General features: G+C 45.3%; 1 protein-coding gene across 1 annotated transcript; it reads left to right on the top strand.

Annotated features, from left to right (window-relative positions):
* Positions 1-3,086: 3,086 nt before the first annotated feature.
* fignl2 (fidgetin like 2) lies at positions 3,087-15,022 on the top strand (the record flags this gene model as incomplete). The annotated part of the gene is made up of 2 exons (XM_079226658.1): positions 3,087-3,120; positions 12,963-15,022. Exons 1-2 carry the CDS (start codon positions 3,096-3,098, stop codon positions 15,020-15,022), a joined length of 2,085 nt encoding a protein of 694 aa, XP_079082784.1. The 5' UTR covers positions 3,087-3,095.
* Between the last annotated feature and the right edge of the window lie 246 nt (positions 15,023-15,268).

Genomic DNA, 15,268 nt, shown 5'->3' with positions numbered 1-15,268 from the left:
TGAGTTGTGAAGAAGATTGCTGAACGTTGTATAGTTTGTATTTCAACATCCTTGTTTGGGATTTTATGAGCCGCTGATTAATTTAAATGACTGGGTTCTGAGAGAATACCACCCTGGAGCATGATATGTAGTATATCGGCCCTGGATCAATGCTTTGTGAGGACAGAACTTCTGGAGTGCTAGTCACTGAAGAGCTTTCACCATGGCCTCAGCGAGCTCTTAGTTACTAAATATCTCCAAACAATAGGGTAACTCCGTTCAAATCCACATCATCTTGTTTTCTATCTCTAAACGTGTTACAGACATGGACATAGAAGAATAACTAGATATAGTGATAGAGACGGGGCCTTTCATTCTTACAAAAGTTGTTTAGTGATATATGTTGCTAAAAAAAGTTCCAATTCAGAGTATAAAAATCTGATAAAATGACACAGATCTTCCATCGATCTGGCCACTGGGTCCATAGAACAAGTATTTCCTTTAACCCCGCCTCCCAGCCCCGTAGTCCAGCCCCATTCACACAAACTGGAAATTATCTCTATTTGGCTATGTTTGACAACTTTTAGGACCTAATGATTTAAATAGGAGTAGAGTATTTAAATGTTCATACTGGGAAGTTGATTTTCCAAAAAGACAAAACAAATCTACTAATTTAGAGACGTCTCTTATTCACCCAATGTAAGTCCATTGGAAAACATATTTTTGGTCCAAATGGCATCACGTGATGGACCTGGAAGTTGTTATTCCACGCCACTCTGTGAAATTTGCTTTCAAAGCCTGGCGCTCTATCTGGGGCTTGGTTACATACAGAAGATGTGACGGGTAGGTGTGGCAGCTGTGGAATTGTTGAAAGGCACCTTTTGAAAAGTTGAGCTGAGTTACACAAAAGTTATGTCACAATTTCTCTGCTGTAGAGTGATTGAATAAGATACTATAAGGAACTTTAATTTGTGACTTAACCATCTGTTTAGTCAGAGAAGAAATAAGAGATTGTTCCTTGTTATGTTTTCACCAGAATCTGTTCCCTGTTCCCTCCACTCCTCTTGGGGCTAACTGAATTTACCCTGGCCATTTTCCTCCAACCAAAAACTCTTTCGTTCCCCTGTCCTCTGTGTCCAAGCTTCAGCATGATCGCCCGCTCTCTCCTCCAGAGCAGGATTGGTCAGTCCCCCTCCCTCTCTGCTGCCTTCCCCTCATTCTCGTTCTCTTCCTACTTAAATGCTTTTAGCATAAAGAGAGGGAGGGATAGGGGGATGGGAGATCCATGGGGGAGGGGAGCTGAGTACTCACTCTGTTGTCACTGGCTAGAGAGAGAGAGAGAGAGAGAGAGAGAGAGAGGGAGAGGGAGAGGGAGGGAGGGAGATAGAGAGGAGTTGTGTCCCATATGTGGAAAAAAAAAGCATAGCAGTGTACACACAAGTCTGGTGTGCTCCAGGGATTATCGTAGCGCTTTCAGAGCTGATGGAGGACATGCAGGCATGAATAGGTAAGGCTGCATGCCTTCTCTGCATCTCTGTGTTGATCTGCTGTCATAGCCCGCTGCTCTCCCTGCTGTTTGACTTGGCTCCGCTGGCTGACTGAAGTTGGAGGAGGACCGGTGCTGAGTGTCTTATAGCAGCTCTCCTCTTTGGCCACTGATCATGAGACATTTCTCTGAGCAAACCAAACCTCTGAAATCTGCCTCTCTCTGAACTGTGCAAGGACAGAGCTGTGTTTGTTTTAAGTGGAAGTTGTGGTTTGCTGCTCGAGTGCAGTTAGTTATTCTGGGCTGAGTGTTCAAAGTTGACTGTTCAACAGAAGGGGTCGTGGTCGGAGGCAGTGTTGTACGTAGAGCCTGTTGGTGTCCAGGGACAGCCGTGTGGTCATTGCGTAATTTTTCTTCCATGTGAAACGGTATATGATTGAATATGAACTGGTTACCAACTTATTTTGTTTTTATATATACAAAGAAAGAGATCAGGTGTGACAATGTAATAATGTAAAGCAATACATATCAAAATGTTGCATGTCATCGTTAGATACTGTTAAGTTGTTTTATTTATATATTTGAGTTTGTATTATGCTTTGCTGCAGATTTAGTTTTTTCAATAGATAAAGTACCTTCACGTTTTGTTATAGATGGACTGTATATTTACAGAAACATGTACATCTTTATTTGTTGTTAAAAATGTTTTCACAGATTAAAAAAACTGGAAGACTATTTCAGACATCTCTCTATTGATTTAAAATACGCATTGATTTTCAAATAATTAATACTTTTCCAGATTTGTTTTAATCTCCTGGGTTTGCTCAGATAGGTGCCTCATATCAGAATAAAATGATAGAAACTGGAGGATTAAACTGTCTTTAATCTGTGCATGATTAAAATATGACATTTACAACACAAACCAGAATAGATAGACTGTATTTAAATTTGAGAGATCTTTAAAATTAGACAAACATAGTTTTTAAATGCTTTTTAAACTTTGTTTGAAAACATTTTTCCTCTGCATTTTGCTTATGCAGCTCCAAAAGTGTCCGGTCTCCTAAGAATGCAGTCTTTATTGCCCCAGTGCACAGAGCAATGGTATGCATGACTCTTTTTGTGAGGCAGATTTAGAAAGCCCTCTTTAGAGGCTGAACACAGCTTCACAATCAGCTTAATGCCTGTCTATAATGAATACCCTTCTGTGTGTCAATTTGACAGACTGTGTGTGTGTGTGTGTGTGTTTGTGTGTGTGTGTGTGTGTGTGTGTGTGTGTGTGTGTGTATGTGTGTGTGTATTCTGTTTGTGTTACACTGATAAGGTTCTAAGGTTGGTCAGTAATGCTATCATTCTCTGAGTGAATTCTGGACTGTGTGTTGGTGTGTGTTTAGGTTTGTGTTGCCGTGTGAGCTTGTGCGAAAGGGTTGGTTGACATGTGAGTGTTTGTCCAGACATTGTGCAGCAGCCTGTAACTGCTTCACCTCTCTTTCTCTCTTACTCTCCCTCTCTCTTAGAGCTGTTCTGTTGTCAGTACGAGCTCATGCTAGTGATGGACTACAGCCGGACGGACGCTAACCTGAGCTGGCTTTCACAAAACTGCATTCCGCCTTACTGAGACCAGCTCCACAGAATGCTGAGTCCTATTGTCCCCTATAGTGAGTACACTACAACCTTCTTTCTCTCGACCGCACGGCATGTCATCGAAAAGCTTCACTTCACTTAGTTGGACTTTGTCTGAATCAATTAACCCCCACTTCTAAAAATAAGTGGGAGGAGACACTGTGTTTAGTATTTTGCAAACATAAGGGAAAAATGCACAGGTAACTCTGAAAATGTGCACGCGTCATTGCAGAAACTTGACTTTTTCCTTGACGTGCGCTGTGGAAATACTAAACCCCAGGCACCAACCCTCTCTGAATGTTTCATCACCAGGCGGAAGACACCAGTGGGGAAGGAAGAGGGACGGCTGACGGTTTAAGCAATAGAAACTCCTCGGTTCTGCTAGTGTCAGTTTACCAATACAGCTCAGGACTTAACACCACACATGCTGACCAATGCTCTCCCCCCTTTTTCCCGTTCTCTCTTTCCTCCCTTCAATGCTGACCTAATAACTGACGTGTCCAGTTTTGGCCTCCCCCTTTGCACCCTCTCACCAGATTTCATTCGAGTCCAGGGCTCTGGCTCTCCAAAACAGCATTGTTTGCCGGCCAGCATGGGGCTGCCTCCGTGGCCTCAGCCTCAAGAGCCCCTTTTTCCAGCTCTTTAACTTGCCTCAAAGGAGCATTATTGGCATGACAGTTAAAATAAAGTAAGGAAAAATCCAACAGAATGGTTAAATTAAAAAAAGTATTACTTCATAATTGAGGGTAAAAACATTTGATTAGTTTTTTTTAGCATCCCAAAAAATGTATTACAGTCTGTGTAAGGCAAGTGGGGCGTATGAGACAAAACAGCCTGATTAAAGCATCATGAGCGGATGTTTGACAGTAGACATGACACTTTGTTTGTTTTTTCCCCCTTAAAATAGCAAATGTTATTATTCACCCACTCATTCACAGATGAGTGACATTTCAAATTGTTGCCAGCGGAATAAGTAGTTGACCTTATCTGTTGTTATGAAACTTGTCCTTTCACAAGTGGCTCTTGATGAACATCAACAGGTTTAATGCCTGTTCTCCCAGAACATGTCATGCTTTTTTCCCTCCCTTTTAAAGATGTTTATAGCTTTAAATCCAGCTAATTTGCTCAAATGTAACTGATAAACCAAATAATTTGCAAGAACATGCATACTTATTTTGCTTCCCATCAAGGTCTGTTTAGGTGGTTGTCCCATCAGCTCCCTGCACCCTGCTAGTCCATACTGACTGAACACGCTCTCCCTGCTGCTAAAGAAGACCAAGAATGTCACAAACTGCTGGTAGAATAGTTAGCATTCTTTCAGCGCCTGCATAGGGCTTGTCCTTCATGGGAATCTTCTAGTACTCTACGTTCTTGCCTTTGTGTGTATTTTGCTTTTACGTTCAGGATGCACAATGGTGGTTCTCATTGGCTCTGTCCAGAAGTTTCACAGTTTTTCAAGTACAGAGTATCTCTGTTCTGCAGAGCTTGTGCAGCGGTGAGATTGTTTCAGAACAGCCTGCTAGTGTGCGTTTATGTAGACAGAGGGAACGTTCCGTATGAGCGCTAACAGCAGTGTTATGTCGTCTCTTTGTTTACTCTCAGACCAGTGACACACAAACACACCTCTGTGCTCGCTGTTGACACTGCAGCACACTGTCTTTTCCTTAAAGACTGTAGTCATGAGTCTGCTGAGTAAAAAATACAACTGTGAGCCACTTTTCGTATGTGCCGGACATGCGAAGACTCTCACCTCTGTGTTGGAATCCCCTTTGTGGGATTGTTGAGCATTCCCACTTTCTAATGCTATTTCTGACTCCTGCTGTCAGCATTTCTGCCCCTGCACATAGATGGGTCCCAGTGTGTAGATGCACACATGGTGACAAATGGTTAGGACAGGTACACCCACAAACATGCTTCACTCTTTGACATCAGGACTGCCCGACAAATTTAATCTCAATGATTTGGATCCATCTTTAAGCCAGTGTGTGTGTCCTGTTGTTTGCTGGTGTGTCCGGTCCATGGCTCTTGGCCCTTGTCTCCGGCCAGTCCAGAGGACTTCAAGCTGGGGCAAGCATCTACGGCCGGACCTGAGAAGAAACCTGAGAGAGATTCCAGGGGCCATGGATACTCCTGGTGGGATTTGGTGCAAAGAATCTGTAATCTGCACTTCAAACACACTCTTAAATCAGTCCCAGGCCGCCAACCCAAGAGTGCCCTAACTCTTGTTGCTGGGGCCCCCGCTGGTGTGGCGATACCTTTTCTTTTAAAACAACACACACACACACACACACACACACAGTCCAAATCTGGCAGTTTTTATAGCTCTCCTCTGACTGACCCCTCTCCTTTCTCTCGCTGGCTCTGTTTTTATGTTTTGTGCAAGTGTCTTTGTGAATGACTCGGCTAAGTCATGGAGTAGTTTGTATAGAAGAAAAAAAGAAGTAGATCTCATCCTGGCTCATCCTGAAGGAGCAGGTTGGAGGGCTGTGCCAGCGTATATTCCTTTTGTAGGAAGAGTGGTGTGAGTGCTGCAGTGGAGGGGCCTGTGAGGCCCTTCAGTAAACACACAGCCTGCCAAAGTGTGTGCGTGTGTGTGTGTGTGTGTGTGTGTGTGTGTGTGTGTGTGTGTGTGTGTGTGTGTGTGTGTGTGTGTGTGTGTGAATAAGCACCGGGATTATTAGTGTAGGGTGTGAATGGGCTCTAATTAGCCCCCAGTGTGTGTGGTTGTGTGTGTATATGTCTGTGTGTATGTTGTGCATGCGTTTGTGTCCACAAGAAAAGAAGGTTAGGGACCCAGGGCCCTGTGAGTCCACTGGCCCTGGGCTCTGTCTCTCTGAGGGTTCATCAGCTCATTAAGGAGACCTCCGCTCCCGTTAAGGGCCCAATTAAGAAGCAAGACGGTGAGGCTCATTTGGATGGCAACACTTCACTGGATTCCTGAGGCAGCAGAATTCAGAGCTCGACAATGAGACGCAACTTCTTTCACACCAGCAGAGCTAATTAGTAAATGACCACGCATGAGAAATAACGTACTTTAATCGTTATGCCATGAGGTGTTTCTAGTGCAGGAATCATAAAATGCACTGCCACAGAGGGAATTGTGGCTGTTGATATATTGAGCTTCCTCTAATTTGGGTGTGTACGAACAGAAAACAACAGATCCCAGAGCTGTCCATGTGCTGAGAGCGTAAGATGGGAACACAGAGGGGCCAGGGGATTTGGACAGAGAGGAGTGCAACATGGTCACTGGGAATGGGGGGAGAATAAGGGAGGTGGAGATGCAGAGAATCGGGGCAAGAAGGAGATTGCAAGGAAAAGAGCTAAGGAGGGGGAGATAGAACAGAGATTCGGCGAGTGAGACAGATGGAAGGGGTGATTGGTCATCACAGAGCCTTTGGACAGCTGTTCTCTGATATATTAGTGGACACAATGACCTAAAGCCAGCCTGCAGTCACAGAAAATAGGGCCCCTGTTTTTCATGAAGGGGAGGGGGGTTGTACGGGGGTGTTGGTGAACAGGGTTCTGCCATTTGTGGACGTGCGTTAGCAGGCACGGGGGATGGGGGAGTTGTTTCTAAAATTACGAGCGAGTATGAAGTGACGTATGCAGCAATTAATCTGGAGGCTTTCTAGTTTTGGAGAGTGCTGAGAAAAGGGCTGTAAAATGAGCATGCTCTAAGATTGGAGTTTGCTTTTTGCTGCACTATCATTAGCAATTCTAAACACGTTTGTCAATTAATCAATGTTTAACAAATCCCATCAAGTAGTTTGGCTACTGCTCCCCTCCATCTCCTCTGCAAAACAACAACTTTTAATGACTCTGAATATTCGTTCACCGCTAATGAATTCACCACATGGAAGCTTGTTTTATTCAGTTTATTGACTGGTTCTGAGCAATAATTGTCTTTTATTCAATCTATTTTTTTTATAACAGAGGGCGTTTTGACTTTACTATTATCTATTATCTTATAAAAATACTCAGTACACTGTTGTCAGACTGTTTTATTCTAATAAAACCCCATTAAGAGCAACTATTCTGACTTTACAATATTCCCAAAGGTGGATGAAACAAAAAATAGAGTAAGTCAAGGTGTTATTCTGATACATGGAGCACCGATAGCTTCATCCACAGAGGACATCCCTCAATGCCACTGCAGGAGATGGGCTCCTTCCTCCTGGGATTCGGCTGGTGAGGCGTGTTTGAAAAGAGCTGCGTCTGCTTGTGCACTGGGCAGCAGGTGTGAAAACTCCCCACCAGAGCTCCCGCACTCTTCTGTTATTACATCTTTTTAGGGCCATGAAAGAGAGAGCAGATGAGCCAGAGGGAGCGAGAGGCAGAGAGGGACTGTGTCTCTTTTGATTGATAGCCCTGTGACTAACACATAGATTTATAATAATTTTCTATAGCAATGCCCAATTATGCATGTCTGATGAATTATGATCCTTGTTGTCCGGTGTGCGCATTATCCCTGTCGTAAGGCGCTTTGGGAGGGGCCTCTAGGACTGACCTCAAACTTCCTTTCAGTTTTTTTATTTACCAAACCTCACACGATAAGGTTATTCAGCATCTGTAGGGAGAATATTGTTAGAGGTAACTTTTTGTAGCTTCAGTATTGTACAATATACATATTTCCACAATATATGTAAGGAATTCATACTTTTTTTGTATTTTGGCCAAAATGGCAAGAGCTGTAAAAGGTGTATTTCATACCAAAGTGAGAGAACATCCAGAGACAATTTTCTACTGTCTCAACCTTCCACACCGTGAATTGTGGCCGACCTATCAGATTGGTGTTTTTATGACAGACCAGGTATGCAGTATGCAGCAGCAGGACGGCAGCAGACTAGTGAGAATGTCCTGCCTGATATTAGTGTCATAAATCAAAGTGAACTTGAGAACAGACAACTTAAGGGGCTTCAAGAGTGAACAACAAATCAAGATAACAAACACTAATAAATAACAGATTCTAAGTGCTTTTCCCTTCGCACACAAAACTCAGTTCATGATTGTACAAAGCAGTTTATTGGTATGTTTGCTGAAATGCACAGAAGAGTTTAAAGAATTCTCAAGAAAGACATAATTTCTTCAAATGTATGGGTCCAGCAAAGCAGGAGTTGCAGCCTTTAGCTTGCGCTTGCTGAATACAAACCAACTGATGCAGTGATCACAGCATCAAGTTTGTGATTTATCAGCACAAATATAGTGTCTTCACACGCTGCCCTCGTCTTCACTTTCTGCCTGTCATTTTCATTTAGGACGGCTCTGTTCTTTGTATTGTAACTGCATTCATTTGAAGCTTTTCTTTTTAAATTGTCTGTTTCTGAGATGTTTCTAAATTGAATCCCCTGACATACTGCCACAACAGCCGGAGCAGCACTCACAAAACAATTTGACACTGCCCTCTCTGCAGCTTTCTGTTTGGAAATATTGAAAGAATTTAGGTTTTGGCAAAGTGAATTCACTCCCTAGACAGAATTACCCTTTTATTGTGGAGGTCTTTGGGGTCAGCAGATTCATTTAGAGCAGAAAGAGCGAGGTGTGGCTGCACAGTTTCTCTTACAAGGACGTTTTGATTCTTTTTTTAAATGTATATATTTTGTGAGGAGCTAAAACAAGTACATGGACACATAAACATCCAATAGAAATTATGCAAAGCAATCCTGCAGTAAATTCTTACCTTTTTCTTGGTGTAATATATTTGTAATTGTGAAGTTGACCAGCAAAGCAGGTCTGCAGCATGATAGCTCTTGTTTTCATGTTTTCTAAGAGATTAGGAACAGAGGATGACAGGATTTATAGATATATGTACAAGCACATTGCTCTCCCTAATTCGTGCCTGTGCGTGGAGGTTGTACGATGGACTGGAGATGTTGGTAGTTTTCTCTCGGTGGGTGGGGGTAGAGCTCAGCCATGAATAAAGCCCTGATTTGATTGATCCACGGCGCTCTTGTTTACAAGCGGCCTCTTCACAATCGACACAGTTTAATAGCACACTGTCCCAGAAGGGTTGTTGCATCCGTGTCCGTTTTGTTCCTCGGGGCAGGGAAAACAAAAGTGCCGGGAAGGGAGAAGGATGAAAGCAACCTCAGGGGAGCAGTGAAACGGCACTGGAGCCCTCCGTCTCCAGGCTTCCTGCCAAGATAACGTTTCAACTCACCCACTAATGCTTATTTCATAGGAAACCACAACACAGTCTAGAGTTCTACCAGCCTATATAGGCCAAAAACTACTCCGGTTTCACCGTGTCAACATGAGACTCAGTGCCTTTGTAGATGGCAGATTGGCGCATTTGAGGGCAGAAATTACAAATGAACCTAACACGCTCCCACTGAGCCATAAGTAGTCTAATTTTGATTTTAGGGCCTCCTCAAAGTAAAGCTGGTTTCTGCTGAGGGACCTATGCCACTGTCTTCATCACGCACTCCTACAATAGGATGCAGCTCACACAGGTCCCTCAATAAATCCCAGGCTGACACAAAAGCTGTCAGTGGACTGCTGCTGAATAGTTTAATAAGATTTCCATAATTAGATAGGCCCCTGACAATAGGATCCTTTAGGCTTTGTCTCAGGACCAACTGGATTGCAGAGCCGCGCACGTCTGCTGGACGGACTTCCACCACAATGGCCACGAAGATAGTAAGGCGGTCAGCAGAAGAACATCTGTCTCTCCCGGGGCCGAGAACACACACCCACACATAGTGGGACGTTTCATGTGCATATACAGAAGGTTCTTATCAAGCTCTATCAATAGAAAAGTAGTCTCTTCACTATTTTATGTATACTTTAACCAATTTCTGTTCACCATAAGTTTAACAGCACAACTGATAAATGGTCAAATATATTAAATACTCTAACAAACTCCTTACTGACTGGATCACAGAGCAGCTTTACTTATATTGATAGCAACAAAGGCCTACACACTTATTGAATGAAGGCAAATAGCACGACCATGGCAGTGAACTCTGTATTTAAATGAATCTAATGCTTGCACTGCTACCCACAGTATGTCCACACTGTCCTGATTTCCTGCTTCTAATCTTAGCTTTCTTCTAGCCCCTCCAGTGAATTAATTTACATGATTGCTCTGATTTAAGCAGAAGTGTAGATTGGAGCTTGCTCAGTTTATTGTGGAGCGCTACTGCTCTAAAAACCACAATCCAGCCAAGGCCAGGATCTAATTACATGGAGAGGGCTAAACTGTTCTGCAACCCTGCTGTGTTCATCAGGGGAGTAAACGGCAGCCTATCACTCACCTAACTCACTGTGTACATGCAGTAAGAATTATTGAGTAAAATACACTTTTGTTTAGAAAGTAATTACTCTCAGATTTAACAGTGATATGATTCTTCAGTTGTGCGCAGCTGGTCATTACGTTGGTCAAGGGGGTAGTGTGAGAAAAGTCCATTCTGTATTGGTGCTACTGTGATGATGGAGTGGACAGCAGTTAGCCTGCCTCACTGAGTCCTCTAATGTCCGCTCCAGTCTGCTTAGAGAGGACGAAGCGCCTGCTGTCCACTCCTTCCCCTCCCTCTTCCATCCCTACCTCCCCGCTGCAGGTTTTATGAGCTCCCCTGGGCTCTCATCCATCTCTGTCACACACAGGCCCCATTATTGAGGCTGCTCACTGGTTGGGCTGCAGATGGGAAGGGCCTGCAGGATATATATGGTTTCTGCAGCCCGGACAAAGGCCTGCGAGTCCGACCACAGAAATATGTGGTCATCTGGGTGTGGACAAGACAATGTCTTCAGCATGTTTGTAAAAAAGTGAACAGAGTGTGAGAATGTTCCTTTACCTCTTACTGTGGGAGGGGTGTGTGGGTTGACTGAAGCTTAGGGAAGTACTTAAACTGGTTTGGCCATTGGGAATTTAAGGCAGTGGATTTGAATATGAAGGACATGATAATCCAACGGCCATCTGGTCTGCTGGTCTCATCTGACTGAATAAATAACGGGTGTAATCTGAAAACACACATGGGGAGGTTTGGAAAGCGGGTAAAGAAAGAAGGCAAAGTTAAGGAGTGAGCTAGAGAGGGCAGCAGCAGAATTGCAGGCTATGGATATTGAGATTTGATTTAAATGGCAATAAGAAGCCTGGCTCCACACACGCAGACACCCATGAATAATGAATTATCAGCCGTCCACTGAAGGAAAGGCTGAGAGGCCAGTAATGACAGCGTTTTGCTCTACTCCTTTTTACCTTCCTGTCTATGGCTGGAGTCGTCCTCACCTCAGGGTAAATCATGACACTTCAATAATGCCAAGCTATGTATGGAATGTCAAGCTAATGCCTCAGCAAGAGGTAGCGTCTGTCTTCATGAAATCCATGATTGTATTAGTCATAAAATACACACATAAACATATATATTTTTCAAATGTGAAAATTCACTGTTGAACATACAGACACACAAAAAAACAGAATAGTATGCAAACAGAAATTTAGAGTTGTTCGACCCGAAACATATCATTGTTTAACTTATTTCAGATGCAATGTCAGTTGAATGTTTGACTAAAAAAAAACCATTTCATGGAACAAAATCTCTTTTTCGACTGCCCTCTCTGTTGTTAGCTCAGCGATGTGCTCGGTGCGTAGCAGCCATGATCAATCAGAGCTCAGCCAGTGCTGAAGTCAGCCAGAGGAACAGACATTCCACTTTCCCAATGTTCCATGGGAGACTGTGCTGATGAATAGCACACTATGCTGCAAAACCCAACCCCCCTCTTGCTTTCTCTCTTTTTCGTTTTTTCTGTCTTTCTCACTCTCTCCACACCACTGTCCGTGCACACACACACGCACACACACACACGCACACACACACACACACACACACACACACACACACACACACACACACACACACACACACACAAACACACACACTCTCTCTTTCCCTTCTCCCTCCCTTCTTTCCTCCCTGCCCCCTTCCTCCTTATGTCCAGCCGGCCAATGGGCCTTTGGAGCTCTGATGTACGGTGGGTGGGCGTGCAGGCCGAAGAGAGCAGGCATTCAGAGCAACATGCACGGGGAGATAACAATAGGTCCTCTGGGAGACCTGCAGATGTTAATAGTACAGGGAATAGTAGTGGGATCTTATTGCTACTCCAACATGGTAAACTGCAAAACAACAGATCCAACCGACTGATCTGCTTTCACTATTTTTCTTACTTATTCACCTCCCCTTAACCTTCCTATCCCTCTCTGAGAAATGGGAGCCCCCTCTGCTAGCATACATGATGGTAACACTGAAAAAAAATTCTTTCCAAACAGAAGAAAGGCAATTTCTTTTCACTGGCTGCTTGAAGATGAGGGGCTCAAACCATGTGTCACTGTGACAATTTACTATTGCTAATAATGCTTTGCACCGTCTAGTTTACAAATTAATTTCAACCGAATGTAGACTGTTATTTTGACTATTCTGGGTAAGAATAACAGTATGTCTTGTCTCTGTGAGGACTAAACAGAGGGTACAGGTGACACAGCATATTGAACAGATCTTTAACAAAGAAGAAACACAAACTATATTAAAAAAAAAGAAGTCTCTGCGATATCTCAGGTATTCCAGTGTGTGTGTGTTAGTGAGTATTGTAACATTGAAAGAGCCATTTCAAATTTAAAACACACAAGTAACGTGACATTTTATATATTGGCAATCTTGGAACTAAAAGTTTTACTTTAGTTTTACTAACTAAACATTTCACTCGTCAATCAAAGCAAATGGAGCGACACACTTCTCACAGGAAAGGAATCAATTGATAAAGATGCTAAATTGAACCAGATGTATTCATATCCATCTCAAAGCTGCACAATATACTATTTTCTGACATACTTGTAATTATAGGAAAATCATGACCTGGTTCCCCTGTGTGTTTCTTTTGACAGGCCTGTTAAAGATGCACTGGAACCCAGAGCATGCCCAGCCTCTCAGCCAGTGGCCTGAGCAGCACCTGGACGTCTCCTCCACCACCTCCTCTCCAGCCCACAAGTCGGAATTATACTCTGCCCGCGGTCGTAGCGGCTACAACCACGCCTGGGCCAATGATGACATCTCTGCTCTCACAGCCTCCAACCTATTGAAGCGCTATGCTGATAAATATTCTGGCGTGCTGGACTCACCATATGACCGGCCACCTACTGTGGGCACTTACCCAGAGCCAGGGGCCTTTGGGGGCCTCAACCCCCCAAAGACTGAGCTCGAGCCCTGGCCACTGACGCACGGTGCTGATGCCTCCTATTCCCTGGTGCCCCCTGGAGGCCATGACAGCCTCTCAGGTTCAAAGGCCCTAGCCACATCTGCAGGCCCTCCAGGGGTTGGTAGTGTTTCGGTGGTTAACAGTAACCTTTCAGACTCGGGCTACAGTGGCAGCAGCTCCTGCAGTGGCTCCAGTGAGTACCCCTCTAGCTACAATGGCACCTATCTTTCCTCAGGGTACTGTCCCCAACCCAGTGCAGCACTTCCCCCTGCTTCCCTCCACACTCTCCAATCCACCCCCACCCTAGTGCCCAGCTATAGCCCTACCACACCTGTCTATAACTACCCTCCTAGCCCATACCCTCCCCAGACCAGCTACAGCCACCCCTCTGCAACTTACCTTCCCTCCGGTCTACCAGCCCTTACTCCAGTTCCTTCGAGGCCCACAGTGGTAGGTGGCAGCTATAGTTACCAGATCACCAACCTTGGGACATCTGAGTCAGAAGGGACATTAAAAAGAAAAGCATTTGCGATGAGTATAGAAGAGGATGAGAGCACAGATGGGTCTCGTTACAGGAAATACAGCTATGACCCCTTGAAGGCTGGGGGACACTCACCCTACAGTGTGAATGACAAAACAGAGTGCCGGGGAAACGGCTTCAGCAATTCAGGCAGCACAGACCCTCATACCTTCAAGGCCAGTAAGCCCTCCTCCCAGCCCCTAGTGTCTCCTCAATATGGGGCAGCTGGGGAGTACAGCCCTCCAGCAGGCATGACGGGGGAAAATGGCGTGGCAGAGCAGGGCTTCATCCAGCAGCAGCAGCAGCAGCAGCAGCAGCAGCAGCAGCAGCACCGCTCCCAGGCCCACAAACGCTCCCCATTGTGTGCTCCAACTGTTGAGACTATGAAGAGCCCAGACCCCAGACTGTTGGACCTTGTCAATGGGGAGTTACTGGACTGCAGCCCAGCACTGGGCTGGGGCGAGCTGGCTGGGCTCACCCATGTCAAGGCTGCCCTGGAGGAGGACCTGCTGTGGCCCGTGTTGAGGCCCAGTCCAGTGATGCGGGCACCAAGAACCGTCCTGCTCTTTGGCCCCCGAGGAGGTGGTAAGACGACACTGACCCGTTCTTTGGCCTCACAGTTGGGGGCTTCCTTCTACCGATTAAGTGGAGCCATGCTCGCCTCTAAAGGGAAGGCTGAGGCGGAGCACATTCTGGGGTCTCTTTTGCAGGTGGCAGGGGCACGGCAGCCCTCAGTAGTGCTGCTCAGCCAGGTGGAGGCCATGGAAGAGGAGGGGCTGAGGCAGACACTCTTGACCACCCTGGAGAAGGCCCAGGTGGGGAGCACAGGTCTGTTGATTCTTGTATGTGCCACCGGAAGGCCAGATCTGCTGCAAGATGCAGTTCATCGGAGCTTTGCCAAACGCTATCACGTTGGGCTGCCAGATGTGGGTATGCGCAGGCAGGTGCTGCTGCAGGCGCTGTCGCCCCAGGGCTGCAGCTTAAGCGAGAGGGAGCTGAGTGCTGTGCTGCAGCGCACAGACGGCTTCTCAGTGTGGGAGCTGCTGCAGCTCTGCCAGCAGGCCCTCTCCTCAGCATCCTCCCCCTCTGGGGCCATGCATGGCCACCCCTCAGCCTCCAAACTCCCAGCCTTCACAGACTTTGAGAATGCCTTCTGCAAGGTGCGCCCACACACCACCACAAAAGAACTGGACACGTGTATAGAGTGGAGCAAGATGTATAACCACTGAGAAAGCAGCCAGTCACTGTCCTTGGACTCTTCCTCTTTGCTTTGACATGGAAGGCCATGGGAATGTTTTCTTGTTGTTCTGTAATTACAGATTATGCAGCCAAAAGAGCCAGAGAAGTTCAACGATACGGGAGAGCTGACAAAGTTGTCTTACTGGCAGAAGCATGCCAGGGTGTGCTGTTTTTGTTTTCGTATGAATATCCACAATGTTTTGTTTTTCCCAAAGAAAAGAGAGATGAATAGGCCT

This window comes from Taurulus bubalis (genome assembly GCF_910589615.1).
Source record: "Taurulus bubalis genome assembly, chromosome: 11".
NCBI classification, from domain to species: Eukaryota; Metazoa; Chordata; class Actinopteri; order Perciformes; family Cottidae; genus Taurulus; species Taurulus bubalis.
Note: the sequence above shows the minus strand (reverse complement) of the source record. Positions and strands in the feature narration are given on the sequence as shown.